This window comes from Alligator sinensis, unplaced genomic scaffold (assembly GCF_000455745.1).
Source record: "Alligator sinensis unplaced genomic scaffold, ASM45574v1 scaffold511_1, whole genome shotgun sequence".
NCBI lineage: Eukaryota > Metazoa > Chordata > Crocodylia > Alligatoridae > Alligator > Alligator sinensis.
The window spans coordinates 327093-341324 of record NW_005842114.1 but is presented as its reverse complement, the minus strand read 5'-3'; the positions used below and the strand labels follow the sequence as shown (position 1 = coordinate 341324).

The 14232-nt window shown below is 49.4% G+C and overlaps 1 protein-coding gene across 1 annotated transcript in view; it reads left to right on the top strand.

The window, feature by feature from the left end:
* GGT7 (gamma-glutamyltransferase 7) overlaps positions 1 to 14232 on the top strand; it is a 74607-nt gene that overhangs the window by 43199 nt on the left and 17176 nt on the right. The window contains exons 8-9 of the mRNA XM_025205391.1: positions 10323 to 10410; positions 11799 to 11926. Coding sequence (XP_025061176.1) covers positions 10323 to 10410; positions 11799 to 11926 — 216 coding nt within the window. The remainder of the gene's footprint in view (positions 1 to 10322; positions 10411 to 11798; positions 11927 to 14232) is intronic.

The following is a 14232-nucleotide window of genomic DNA, read 5'->3' as shown; positions in this document are numbered from 1 at the left end:
CACAGGTGCTCATTGCCTGCAGGACTTGAGCATGGGCAGGGGAGGAGTGAACAGCACACTTACCTCCTTGTGCCAATCACATCTCACTTTCAATGCAACACAGTCCAGAGAATCTCCTACACTTTTTCTGGAACTAACAAGACATTCTCTTCCTTATTCTGCAGGTGATCAGTGTTCACATTTACTTGATTAAGGCCACTCTTCCAGAAAAGCTCCCAGTTCTGATTTAATGATTCTAAGTGAAGGAGAATCTGCCACAGCATAGATTCATAGATTGTAAGGCTGGAAGGGACCTCAGAAGATCCATTGGGTCCAGCCCCCTGCACCAAGCAGGAAAGATCACTGGGGGTCAGGTGACCCCAGCAAGGTGATTGTTTAGTCTCCTCTTGAAGATTTCCAGGGTAGGCGATTGCACCACCTCTGGAGGGAGCTTATTCTACAGTCTGGACACTCTGACTGAAGAAGTTTTTCCTAATGTTGAGCCTGAATCTATCTTCCAGGAGTTTGTAGCCATTACACTTGGTTTTCCCCAAGGGTGCCCTGGTGAACAGTTGCTCACCAAGCCCTTGATATACTCCCCTAGTGTAGTGGTAAGCTGCTACCAGGTCCCCTCTTCAGCCTCTTGTTTCCTCAGGCTGAAGAGTCCCAGATTCCTCAGCCTTTCCTCATATGGCTTGCCTTTTAAGACTCTGATCATATGGGTGGCTCTTCTTTGGACTCTCTCAAGTCTTGTCCATGTCTTTGTTAAAGTGTGGTGCCCAGAACTGGACGTAGTACTCCAGCTGCGGTCTCACCAGTGCTAAGAGCGGAAGAATCAGCTCCTTGGTTTTGCTGGAGATGCATTGATTGGTGCATGCCAGGGTATTATTTGCCCAACTGGCTACAGCATTGCACTGCCAGCTCATGTTCATATTGTGGTCTATTATTACCCCCAGATCCCTTTCACTTGTGGTGCTAGTCAGTTTGGTGCTGCCAAGCCTGTAGGTGTGTTGGGAGTTGCTCGTCCCAAGGTAAAGCACTTTACATTTCTCAACGTTGAACTTCATCAGGTTCCAATCTGCCCAACTTGCTAGCCTGTCTAGGTCCACCTGTATCTGCAGCCTATCTTCAAGTGTGACCACGCTTCCCCATAACTTGGTGTTGTCCGCAAACTTGGCCAGTGAGCTCTTCACCCCTACATCCAAATCGTTAATAGAGATGTTAAAAAGTACTGGATCGAGCACCGATTCCTGCGGGATGCTGCTGCCTACTTCTTGCCAGGATGACACAGATCCATTCACTACAACTCTCTGGGTCCTATCCTGCAGCCAGTTTCTCAACCACCTGACTGTCTCGGAGTTAAGCTCACAATTCTCCAATTTGCTCATGAGGACATCGTGGGATACTAGATCAAAGGCCTTTTGGAAGTCTAGGTATACAATGTCAACCTGCTCTCATGTCCAGGTGGCAAGTTACCTGGTTATAGAAGGAGATGAGGTAAAGCAAGACCTGCCCGGAATGAAGCCATGCTGGCTGTCATTCAGAATCTTACCTTCTGCAAGCTTATTGCAGATAGACTCCTTGATGAACTTTTTTAGGATTTTCCCTAGGATGGAAGTTAGGCTGATTGGCCTATAGTTACCCAGGCCTGCCCTTCTGCCCTTCTTGTGGAAGGGCACAACACTGGCCCTCTTCCAGTCCTCAGGGACTTCTCCAGAGTGCCACGAGCTGTGGAAGAGTTTTGCCAGGGGTTCCGGAATGACTTTGGCCAGCTCCTTCAGCACTCTCGGATGAAGATCATCCAGTCCTGCTGACTTGTATACGTCTAATTTTATTAATTGGTCATACACCAATTCTATGGCAATAGTAGGAAGGTGATTATTCCTACCATGCTCATCCTGTACTCTACCTGGTGTGGTTTTCCCCTTGGTCCGGTGAAAGATTGAGGCCAAGTAGTCATTCAGGAGTTCAGCTTTCTCCTGGGTGCCGGTAACCAGCTCTCCTGAGCTGTTGAGCAATGGCCCCACACTCCCATTTGTTTTCCTCCTGTTCCCTATATACCTAAAGAAGGACTTGTTGTTGTCCTTGATTCCCATTGCTAATCAAAGTTTGGTCACCGCTTTAGCCTTTCTTATCTGTTCCCTACAAATGTGGGCTGTCATGGAATAGTCCTCTGTGGGACCTGTCCTAAGCTTCCATTGTTTCTAAGCCTCTTTCTTCTTTCTTAAGAGGACCGTGATTTTCCTGTTTAGCCAAGAGGGCTTCCCAGCCCTCCTGTTACTTTTTCTTCACATGGGAATGGACTTCCTTTGTGCTTCAAGGATCATGTCCTTAAGGAACAACCACTCTTAGTGCACACCTTGCACCTTCAGTCCCTGGTCCTGCACCACTTGCCCTACTAGTGACCTAAGCTTGTTGAAATTTGCATTTTTGAAGTCCAAGACTTCAATTCTGCTATCTGATTTGTCTGTCTTACGTTGGACAGTGCACATGATAGTTTCATGGTCACTGTCACCCAGACTTCCCTCTATATTTAAGTTGGTCACCAGGTCGTCTCCTTTGGCCAGGACCAAGTTTAGCAGAGCGTCACCTCTGGTTGGCCCATGCACCTTGTGAGTCAGGAAGAGCTCCTTAACACAGGTCAGGAAGGATTGTGACTGTTACAACTTGGCCAACTGTTCTTCCCAGGAGATGTCTGGATAATTAAAATTGCCCATGATGACCATGTCACATGCATGTGCAGCCTCAGTCAATTCTCGGGTGAACTCCAGATCAAGTTCCTCCCCCTGGTTTGGTGATCTGTAGTATACACCTACAGAGTTAGGTCTCTCTTGCCATGCGCCCCCCTCTCCCACAACTTGACTCAGAGGGTTTCAAGCTGTCCATTTTTGGAGCTGATGTTGGCCTCCAAGGAGATGTACTGCTCTTTCATATAAAGAACAATGCCTCTACCTTTTTTCCCCACCCGGTCCCTTCTATGCAGGGTTTAGCCCTCTATAGCTTCACAATAGTCATGCAAGGAGTCCCACCAGGTCTCCGTAATCCCTACTAGATCACAATGCCCACTGGAGAGTAGGATGGTTAGCTCCTCCTGCTTGCTCCCCATGCTCCTAGCATTAGTATATAGGCACCTGAGTCCTCCTACTGAGGCCCTCATCTTCCCGTCCTGCTGATGGACAACTATTCCCTCAGCTCCCACAAGAGTAGCTTTCCCAGTGTCCCTATCTACTAGGCTTACTTGTATGTTGGTCCCTGAACATGTTTGAATTTGCATATCCCTGTCCCCCCAGCAATCTTAGTTGAAAGCCCTGTCCAGAAGATCGGCCATCTTGGCCACAAACAGGGACTTACCTTTCCTTGTGAGGTGGATGCTGTCCCTTCCCAGGAGTCCTCTCTCCCTGAAGTGCATGCTGTGGTCAAGCAATCCAAAGCCTGCTTGGTGGCACCAGCATCGGAGTTGCTGGTTCACTTCCTCAATGCATCCTTCCCTTCTGGGACCGTGGCCTGCAACAGGGAGCACAGAAGAAAAGACTACCTGGGCTCCCAATCCCTTGAGCCCAGCCCCCAGAGGCCTGTAGTCACTCATGACCTGGTCTAGATTACTCCTGGCTGTGTCATTAGTTCCCACATGGATGAGGAGCATGGGGTAGTAGTCAGAGGGCTGAACAAGCCTGGGGATCCTCTCTGTTACATCTCAGATGCAAGCCCCTGGGAGGCAGCAGACTTCATGGGCTAGGGGGTGCGGATGGCAGATGGGTCCCTTAGTGCCCCACAGGAGGGAGTCCCCTACCCCCACCACCTTGCACCTCCTCTTGGAGGTAGCAGCAAGCTGCTTACCTTTCTCCTTTCCTGGTGTCACCATCGGAGCCTCCTCATACGTGGAGAGGGGAGCGTACCTGTTGTGCAGGGCCAGGGGAGGAGCAATCCTGGCCCTGTGTTTCCTGGAGCATGAGGTGACTGTCTTCCAGGTTGCTCCGGGTGGGTCTTCTTGGTTAGCCATCATGTTGGCTACCATCTCTGTCTCTTCTTCCTTCTTCTGGAGAAGGGTATGGCAGTAGCCATCAATGAAGTCTTTGTGGGCCCTGATGGTGCGCAGTTGACATACTTCCTCCTTGAGCTCTTGCACCCGGCCCTCCAGAGATTCCACCAGGGAGCACACCCCACAAGTGGGGGTGCCCCCATTCCCAGTTGCCAGCAGCTGCGCCAGGCAGCCCCTGCAGTCCAGGGCCTCAGGCTCTGTCTGGGTGAAGGTCTCAGTGATGCCAGGTCACCTGCAAGTATGACGAGTCACTGCCATGGCTGAGAGCAATTGTGTGGTAATAGACTATGCTACTACCCATGAACTGGCCTGCATACTGCTTGCAAACTGGTTCCCCTTGTTTGAAATGCATGAGACTTCCTGTTACTGTATTATCTGAGTACTTAACAGCCTTTAATGGATTACCCCTCTCAGCATCCCCATAAGATAAGCAAGTACTGTTGTTCCCATTTCCAGATGGGGAAATGAAACCCAGTAAGGCTAAATGACTCTGGAGTTACAGGGATTTTTAACCTACCTGTATCAGATTGCAGAATTGCTCACTCAAAAAGTATTTCAGTGTTCATTTACAGTCTTTTGCCATTGTCTTTATTCCTCTGGGACAAACATCCTCCTGGTAGGAGTCAACAAACCAAACTCAGTCCATAAATAAAGCACTTAAACAGCACATGGTCTTCTCCCAGACCCGAAGAGAATCCTCAGGCATAGGTTTGCCATCACTCACCCACTGTCTCCCTCACCCCTCCAGTCCCTTCAGCCACAGAAAGGGCTCAGTCACAGTCTCTCTGCTTCACTCATGGTCCTCTGAGAGCAAGGCACTCCTGGAGTGGTCCTCGGGCTTCACCATAAAGCTGTCCCACTGGCTCTCTCCCTCTATACTCTGGCTTTCAGCTCTCAGCTTCCAGCTTTCCATTCTCTGGGAGCTTTCTCTCTCAGCTTTACCTTGGCTCTCAACACTTCCCAGCTCCCTCCCTTGGGAGCCTTTAGCTTCCTGTGGCCTGCTAATTATCTCCTTCAGCTGGCCCAGTCCTCCTAGGCAGCCTGTAATATTTCAGTTTTCTTTCTCCTCCTTATCTTGGGAGAAAGATAGCCCTCTAGCTCTACTTCTGGGCCCCCTGGAACTAGTTGTGCCCTTTTTGGGCTTTGGCTTAAGCTTTGATGACTTTTGGGACACAGCCCCCCGGTTTGTCTCTTGCCCAGGGCAAAGCTGCTCTCCAGCTGATTCTGCAGTTCTGTGGCCCTAATTTTTCCCTTTCCGGGCTTTGGCCCAAGTTTTGACGGCTTCAGGGCTGCAGCTCCCCTGTGCATTCCTTGCCCAGGATGAAGCTGCTCGAATCAGTTTATGTTCTGAGCCTATCCCGTGCCAGGGCTCAAACCACACATGCCCCTCATGGGCCATGGGACCACCCTCCACCCCTATAATCCTACCCAAATGACTGGTAATATAACATAAACACTGAATCCCCATACAAACAAGATATTCAGTTATACACAAAACATAAGCCCAGTGGCTAGCTTGAATAAATTCAAATGCTTCCACTCAGGGATCTACTCCCTGCCCACCTGTGGAGGTTCCCATCAGGGTCTGTGGCTTTCTTCAGGGTAGTGCTCAACGACTGCCCTGGTGGCCTTGACAGGACCCTCTTACATACTACCAGTCTTGTACTGCCCACTCCCTGCAGCCCATCCAGAAAAGGCATGGTTCTCACTCTCCCCCAGGGATCTCCTTTCTTCTTTCTGGGACTGCCTCCCACCCATACCCACCATAAACACAGTCTTTCCAGCTTCCTCATTCTTAGGTCCCTACTTCTGTGGAGGATAGAGGCCAGTTCTCTGCTGGGGCTATATCCAACTCTGAAGTTCTATCGACCCCTGGGTGGCTGTATTACTGTCTGGTACTCTCCATATAGACCAGTCTCTCAGTCTGTTTTTACCCCCATGGGCCTGCCACACAACATTTGTCCATTCAGCCATTGCAAGTGTAGCATCCCTGTGGTGGGCAAATGTAACCATCTCCATAAAGCGCCTTTTCCCAGTTTTGTTCCATCAGACAGCTGCATACCTCACCACTCCTACTTTCTGAAACACCCGTCTGAACCTTCTGCAGTTGACCATGAAGTTGAGGTTCCTCACAAACACAGTGGACCCCAAGGGACCAGCCCTCCAGTTTGGTTCACCCCTGGGCCGGATATTGGGATCTTTCTTCCTGGCCGCAGCCAGTATTGTTGCCGTTCTCTCGTCTGGCTCATAGTTGCTGGTGGGGATGCCATCTGTCTTCCCCAGAGAACTTCTGCTTGGATCCACTGGTCCCCGTCATGGCCTGCAGGACCTTTTCTGCACACTGTAGCTTCCCCACTTCGTTGGCTGCCCAGTGAGGTTCTCTCCCTCTTTTTTACCCCTGGGATCCCTCTTAGGTTGTGGTCCTCTCCCCACTTTTTCTCCATGTTTCTTTCTGGGAACTGTGCGCTCTTAGCCATGGCTTCAGACAGCTTAATCTCTAGGCTGGTGAGCTTCTCCTTCTCTGCATGTGCCCACTGATTTTCCTTCAACTTGTTCTCCATCTCCTCCACCTGCTGTTCCAAGGCTTGTTTAGTCTTCTTCAGCTCATGCGCATTCTTGTCAGCCGCACCGCTGGAACCCCTTAGGTTCTCCATTTCAGTACGGAGTTGTGTACTGAGTTGTTCCAGTTTGGCCTTCCACTCCAGGACTTCTTCCAAAGCTTGAGCAAGTGCCTTAATCTCCTTCTCTCTAGCTTTGACCTCTGCTCAGTTTCACTCTTCTGCATATTGGGCAGAAAGATTCTTCTCTTCTGTCAGCATCTAAGCAAACTCTTTTTTTCCCCCCAAGTTGGAACCAATCCTGTGCTGTCTACATATGTCAACCATAAAATTCTCATGCTCCTGTTGCAGACTATTCTTTGTTTCTTCCAAGCTATCATTTTCTCCTCAAGACATTGGTTCAGAGCTTTGAAGTCTTTCTGCAGCTTCTTCCTGGCTTCCTCCACTGCCTCTAGGCAGTCCTGACCATCATCTGTCTTCTTCCTCAGGTCTGCTATCCACTTCTGGAGAGCCCGCAGCTTTGTTGGTCCCTTTCAGCTTCTGCCACAATTAGCTACTCAAACACTTCCTTTTCTGCTTCTGCAGCCAACAGGTGTCTCCACTCCTTATTCCTTCTCTCTCCATTCCCTGTGGTCATCTGCTGCCTTAAGGAAGCTACTGCAGACTCAGCCTGCTCGCAGCTTTGGTGTTCACCTTAGCTGTAACTGAAGGTGTGCTGCCTCCTTGGCCATCTCATCAGATAACAGCTGAGCATCTAGCTGAGCATATCTCAGCTCTTTTAGGGTACCAGGATTAGTACTTGCCTTTGCTCCCCCTTGATGCCCTTCACCTCCCATATTAGGGCAGAGGATACCTCTTGCCCCTTTAACAGGGCTTTTGTCTTTATGCTGAACAACCTGCGGTTGACTTCAAACTGCTTTAGGTCCCTTTAAATTGCTACAGTTCCCTTTCAAAGTGTGGGGTTCACTTCATAATGGTACAGTCTCCTTTAACTCCTGCACTGAGCTTTGTTGGTGCAGTTCCCTTTAGCTGCTGCAGGGCCCTTTAGATTCCTGTAGTGCCCTCTATATTGCCTGCATTCTCCACCATGTGTAGGGGGTTGCAGAATTGCTTGCTCAGACAAACAGTGTTTCAGTGTTTGTTTACAGTCTTTTGCCACTGTCTTTATTCTTCTGGGCCAAACCCCCTCCTGGCAGGAGTTAACATAACCAAATCCAGTCTGTAAATAAAACACTTAAAAAGCACAGCGTCTTCTCCCAGACCTAAAGAGAGTCCTTAGGCATGGTTTTGCTGCCACTTGCCTGCTCTCTCCCTTGCTCCTCCGGTCCTTTCAGCCACAGAAAAGGCTCGCTCACAGTCTCTCCGCTGCACTCATGGTCCTTTGAGAGAGAGACACTCCTGGTGTCCTTAAGCTCCACCATGAGCTGACCTGCTGGCTTTCTCCCTCTCAGCTCTCCTCTCTGCTTTTGCTTTCAGCTCTCAGCTTTCCTCTCTCTGGGCACACTCTCTCTCAGCCCTACCTCAACTCTCAACACCCAATATTTCTGTCACTCCGTAGCTCTCTTCCCTGGAAGCCTTTAGCATCCTGTGGCCAGCTAAATTATCTCCCTCAGCTGGCCCAGTCCTCCTAGGCAGCCTGTAATCACCCCTGACTGCCTGCAGATAGGCTGTAGCCCTGCAAGCCTGCAGACTGCCCCCAGGCTCATTGAGCTAACAGACTGCATCTAGGCCTGTTGAGCTAGTAGGCTGCTACACTGCTATATTACCCAATCAAGATATTAATTCAGTAAACATCCTCATTTGCAGGAGCCCTCTGTGATAAACTATGGGAGCAGAAAAGTGAATGTATTAACACGCAGGACATGTACATATAGGGCTAAATTGTCAAAACACCAGCAGGTTGATGTGAATGTACAAGTGAGGGGTTGCACTCGCCTCAATGCAGGCAGGTATGAGCTGCAAGTTATCTGCCCAGGGTCACCCTTGAGGTCTGTGGCAGAGAGGGAACTGAATTTGTGTCTCCCAAATCCCAGTGCCACAACCACTGGACCAACCTTCTTCTTGATAATCTAGACCAGTGGTTAGTTACTTTCACTGTTAAAAATCTGCATTTTATTCCCAGAACACAAGGGGCATAGATCCATGCCTCAAATCCAGAGACTTTCCTGTAGTTCCGGATTTGAATTCTTTAGGTCATGACTGTTTTTACAGTAGTTCTGAGGTGTGACTCATTAGTACTAGTAAAGCACTTTGAGATCCTTTAATGAAAAACACTGGGGAAAGGTAAAATGTTACCATTTTCCTGATTATTAGTGCAAAAGTGGCCTCCACCTCATTACTCCACTGTATTAGTCAATGGCATGTATACGTGTGCCTGACACCTGCCCCATCATGTGCTAATTAGCGCATGTTGGAGCAGACTAATTAGTATGTTCCAGCAGCTTTGGTATCACATGTATTCAGCATGTCCACCCTTCAAAATAATGGCTCTGGCACTTTAACTAAAGCTTGTTGAATGAGCTTTCGTTAAAGGTCTAGTGCCATAGCAAGGAAGTTTGGTGTCCAGGGCAAGCCCATAGCAACAGCCCACCCTTGCCCCGTGCACAGGTCCAGGGGACACATGCCCCTCCCCCCCACCCCCATGCTTGTTTGGGGGGTGCACACAGCAGGGGGAGCAGCTTCCCATGCCCTCTTTGGACAATCTGCTCATGGCTCCATCCGATGCTCAGTGCCTGCCCCAGTGCCAGGCCCCCTTCTACCCCCTTCTTTCTCACCAGGAGGCCTCAATCTACTCCCCACATGCCCCTTCCCCCCGCCTTCCCCCCACAACAGTCTCATCAGTGAGACACTGCTCTCCAAGCTGCTGGGCTGGCCGCATGCATGCTACAGCTGCACGCAGCATTTATCAGTGACATTATCAGCCAAAACTTTAAAAAGTATTTATAACAAAATATCAACTTGTAACTCGCCTGTTGTCACCCTTTTTCTTGGGCGCCCGAGGGGTTGCCCCACTCACCCCTCCCTTGCTATGGTACTGTAAAGCTCCCCCACTACCATTCTGAAGTGTGGGATGCTGAATACATGAGACGCCTCAAGCGCTTTCATTAGAGCGGCTCCTGAGCTCTAATTAAAGCATCCCCCTCCCCTCCACCCTCCCCAGAGCTCATGTAGGAACAGTCCAAGTGATTTATGCAGCAAGATGTTTGTGGAAGGAGTTTAAGATAAAAAAAGGAGCCCTGTGTCCATCTGCCACTGGAAATAAATAGGAAAAAGGCCAAGGAGGAAGGAAAGGGAACCTTCTGGGCTCCCTATGGCATGCACAATGCAACAGAAAAAGTCTCTCTCAAAGGATAAGCATGTTCCAGAAAAAAACTGAGTAGGGAAAATATAAATACAGTTGGCCAAATTCATCCCTAGGACCAACTCCTGTCCTATAAGCATGCCAAGCAAGGAGATGCAGAGCTGTTTCATAATGCCCATCACTTGCGCAAACTACTGAGATGAGCTACAGAGCTTCACAGTAAGCTGATACCTAGGCATGGGATCCCAGAGGCTTCCGTTCATGAAGTCCGGGTTTTTCAAAGGCAATCAAGCACTCCAATTCCACTGAAATTATATGGGCCGCTAACTTCCACACAACTTTTATTTAACCAGAATCAGAACACAGTGTTTGTTCACTGGCTTGAGAACTGCAGTATCCCATCGACTCCTCTCTTTAATATGTTCTGCCTTGTTCTTCTATTCAGGTCAAAAATTATGGAGGAGTCTTGACAGAGGTAGACTTCAGTAACTACAGTGCCCTGGTGAAGAATCCAGTCCATACAGTGTATCGAGGTAAAATCTCCAGACTCCCCTACTACAGTGCATCAAAGTCTACTTCACCTGATGACATGTTTTAACACCAATTAGAAACTGCAAATCTGATCTGTTTCACCAGTATAGGGGAAAAGTGAGTGCAGAAAATAACGCAGCATTGAACTATTTAACACTGTCTGTAGTAGCACAGATCTGTGCAGGGCAGCAGCACTGTTCCTGTTACCTTCCTGTTGCAAACTAGTGATTGTGGCATTATCTAACTGTGTCCCTGCTGTCTAACTGTTGCTCTGCTGAACTTGGCACTGCTGCAGAGAAACAACCCTGCTGTACTCAACCCCACTCTGTGTGCATTCAAGCCTGGCAATTAGACAACGCAGATGCTTTCAGATTTTGAGTGTGTGCATTCAATGGGCTTTCCTAAGACAGCCTGAGAGTGGGACTGGGGTGCATGTTTAGAGTCTCTGAGCCACCTGTCTTGCTGGGCCAACATGTAAGTCTGCTGGGCACACATGTAAGATTCATGTTGTCCTTGAAAGCAACTAGTGGTGTTTTGATCATATTGATGCAATATTCTAATGTGTGCAGCATTGTGTCACAGTACGTGAATTAGCACTGCTTGCAAGTAGCTCTCGCATGTGATCTGCAAAGAGAAAAACGTGGGCTTATACCCCCTTTAGTCTCTTTATAAAGGATACTGAGGGCCTGAAAGGTTTTAAGTTTTTGGTGGAGTTCTTTTGCTTTACACAGTCTTGGAGTCTGGTTCAAAACTTTTAAACTTACTGAATAGAAATCTTTTATCTGTCACTCAGTGATTTGTCCGCTTCCTCATAGTCAGTGATGTCATAACCCAAGGATGGCTGGTCTGCAGCACAGGTGCCACAAGTGGCATGGGCAGCCTCTGTGTGTGGCATGCAGCCAATTGGGGAAGGGACAAGCAGCACAAAGGCAGATAAGGCAGGGAGCAGAAAGCAGAGCATCAGATCAGAGAGGTAGCACAGGCGAGGAAACAGAAAGCAGAGCAACAACTTGGTCAGGGAGCACAGAGCAGAGAGCAGAAAGTGGAGCAGCAGATTGGGTAAGAAAAAGGGATTAGAGTGGCATTTGGGGTGTGGAGAGGTGTGAGGCTAATTTGTAGCACACCTACTGAAAAGGTTGGCCCCCACTACCCATTAGTTATTCGAACATCCATGTTTGAGATAAGATCTGAGTTTCTGCTATTAAACACAACAGCATTTCATAGAGGAGAAAAAACCTCATGGCTTAAGAGATTCTCTTACACTTTTCCTAGATTTTGTAAGATTTTTCTTCCTTTCCTTTGCCAGTAGTGCACTTGAAAGCATTCCAGACAGAACAGACCTGTACAGTCTTGACAAAGCAGTTATACTCTTCTCCTCTCACCCTGACAGGTCACCTCATTCTCAGCCCTCCACCTCCCCATGCAGGCCCTGCATTGATCGCAGCTCTGAATATCCTGGAAGGCTTAAATATCACAAGCCAGATATCCAGGGAAAATACCTTCCATTGGATAGCAGAGGTAAGCCAAAGACAGCTAGTTAGCCATACGTTGATATAAAAGGACTTTATTTGTTCATTGATTGTGCCAAAACTATTTATGACAAAACAGGTCACTAAGGTTTAAATCTGGGCTTTGACATTGTCTCAAAAATGTGCAGTAGTTGTAGGATATCCTGGGGTCTCTCTACTGTCTGAGTACTTGAACAATGCTCTCTCTTCTTAAATAATACCTGCATTGCCATGTATTTCCTGTATTTAATTGTGACAGAGTGAGAAGTCCACCCTGTCATGAGACCCTGAAAACACAAAGAACAAAAGAGTACTTACCATGCTGGTGGGCCCAGCCTGGGGAAAAGCCCTGCGCTGAGAGCCCTGGATGGTAATTAGCTCGATCAGCTGGGAGAGCTGGCTAGGCGGTGAATGGGACGCTGTGGCCAACCTCACAGCTAATCGGCATGGGGAATTAAAAAGGGAGCCAAACAGGCAGTCGGCATTGGCTGGGGAGAGGAGAGGACCCTGGAAGAAACCCAAGGGAATGCAGGGAGATGGCAGCGAAAGACCGACTAAGGGGACTTGGGAGAGAGAGTCCCGAAGACTGACTTACCTCGGAGGCTGGGAGATGAGGCGGCTGCAACATCCAAGCCAGTGAGTTCAAGTCCAGTGGGTGTGGGCAGCCGCTCCAGGGACCTGGAGGAAAGAAGAGGCGAGGCCAAGAGTTTGGGTGAGTTTGAGGCGTTGGCCTCCTGTGACTCCTCACTGAAGGATAAGGGCAAAGACGAACTGCAGGACGGTTGGCTTGGGACCCATGCAGGGAAGAACAGGGCAAGCAACTGAGAAAAAGAAACCGGCCACCTAGAGGCTGATCAAGGCAGTCTGGGGGCTGAGACTCCCACAAAGGAGAAATGATGCATGGGGATGGTGGAGCCCTGTGAAGCGGAGCCAGCCTTCTAAGTTATGGAATGAACATTAAACTTCTCATAGGACTGTTGTGACAGAACAGCCTTTGGGATGTCTGTCACTTCAAGGGCTGGAGCAGGGAGCTGCCAGGTGGCTAATGAGAATGGCCATTTTGGGAGAGCTCTGTTATAGGAGCAGAACATTTTGAGATCAGCCAGTGGGGAGTAACATTGCCCGGTGGAGCTCCTGCTCCAGGAATAACTCGGAGGTAAGGGTGTGGCTATGGAAAGGAGAAGGCCTCATTGGTCCTGGGCAACCTGCTGGGATAGGGAGGTCTGGTGGTCCTGCCTCTGGCAGGTCAGGGCCACTCAAATACCAGGACCGAGAACCTCCCCGGTGCAAGGTTTGGGTGGGTTACTAGAGCGTTGGGGGGGGGGGGGGGCAGGTAAACTTTTGGAGAAGTGCCTGAGTGCTATGGGGTGTTGGACCCTGGAGGTGGGCCAGGCATGCTGAATGAGCACCACCTGAACCCAAGGGAGGTAAGACCCTGGGCCGTGAGAGTTGCAGGGCAGAGTTATGGGGCCAGTTAAGCTCAGAGAGGAGTGGCTGAATCCTAATGGGTGGAAGACCCCTGGCCCTAATGTAAGGGGCAGAGTTGTGGCCCAAGAGAGGGGCATAGTGGTCCGGTGAGGGACCAAGGATGAAGTAGGCCCGTAGTTGACCAATCACTCAGTCCCGCTTGGGTGAGGGTCATGGGACAGGCCCAAAAGAACCAGGACTGACCGAGGGATGAAGAGAAAAGCCTGAGGATCTCCCAGGAGTAGGGCAGAGTGAGTGTGGCCTGAATAGGCAGTATGCAAGAGACCAGGTGGGAGCTGGTGGAGTGCAAGAGGTGAGAGAGGGTTGGTGTGTGTGTGTGGCCCCAAAGTGGGCAGTATGATAAAGATACAACTGTGTGCCCAGTTTGGCCCAGCCTTGAGCTGGAGTATCATCACACGGTGAGACATCAGCGAGGCATGGGACAAGTGTAGGGATGGTAGGAGTATGTACTGATCGCCTACGGTCATTTGGGTGCACGAAGGGCAGCCTCCCGCCTAGTTGACATCATAATCATTTATCAACAAGGCATGGCAAGCGAACAAGGCGGGTGGCTTGCCCAGAGACAAGGGCACGTTCATAATAGTACCAGGCCCGGAAGGTGACTTTATCACAACTGTATTCATCTTTGGTCCCTTCCTTTTCCATCTAAGTCGTGGCGGGTGAGTTCAAGGAGACTATCTGGTCCAGCATGAAAGAGTCAGCAGTTTTACTTTAGGAGGACACAGCTAATCTTCCACAGTAATCATCTCCACAGAATGATTCAGCAGCAGTGAAAGACAGCCCTATCCATTTCCTCATTGCTTAGATCCATCTAATATGCCACCCACT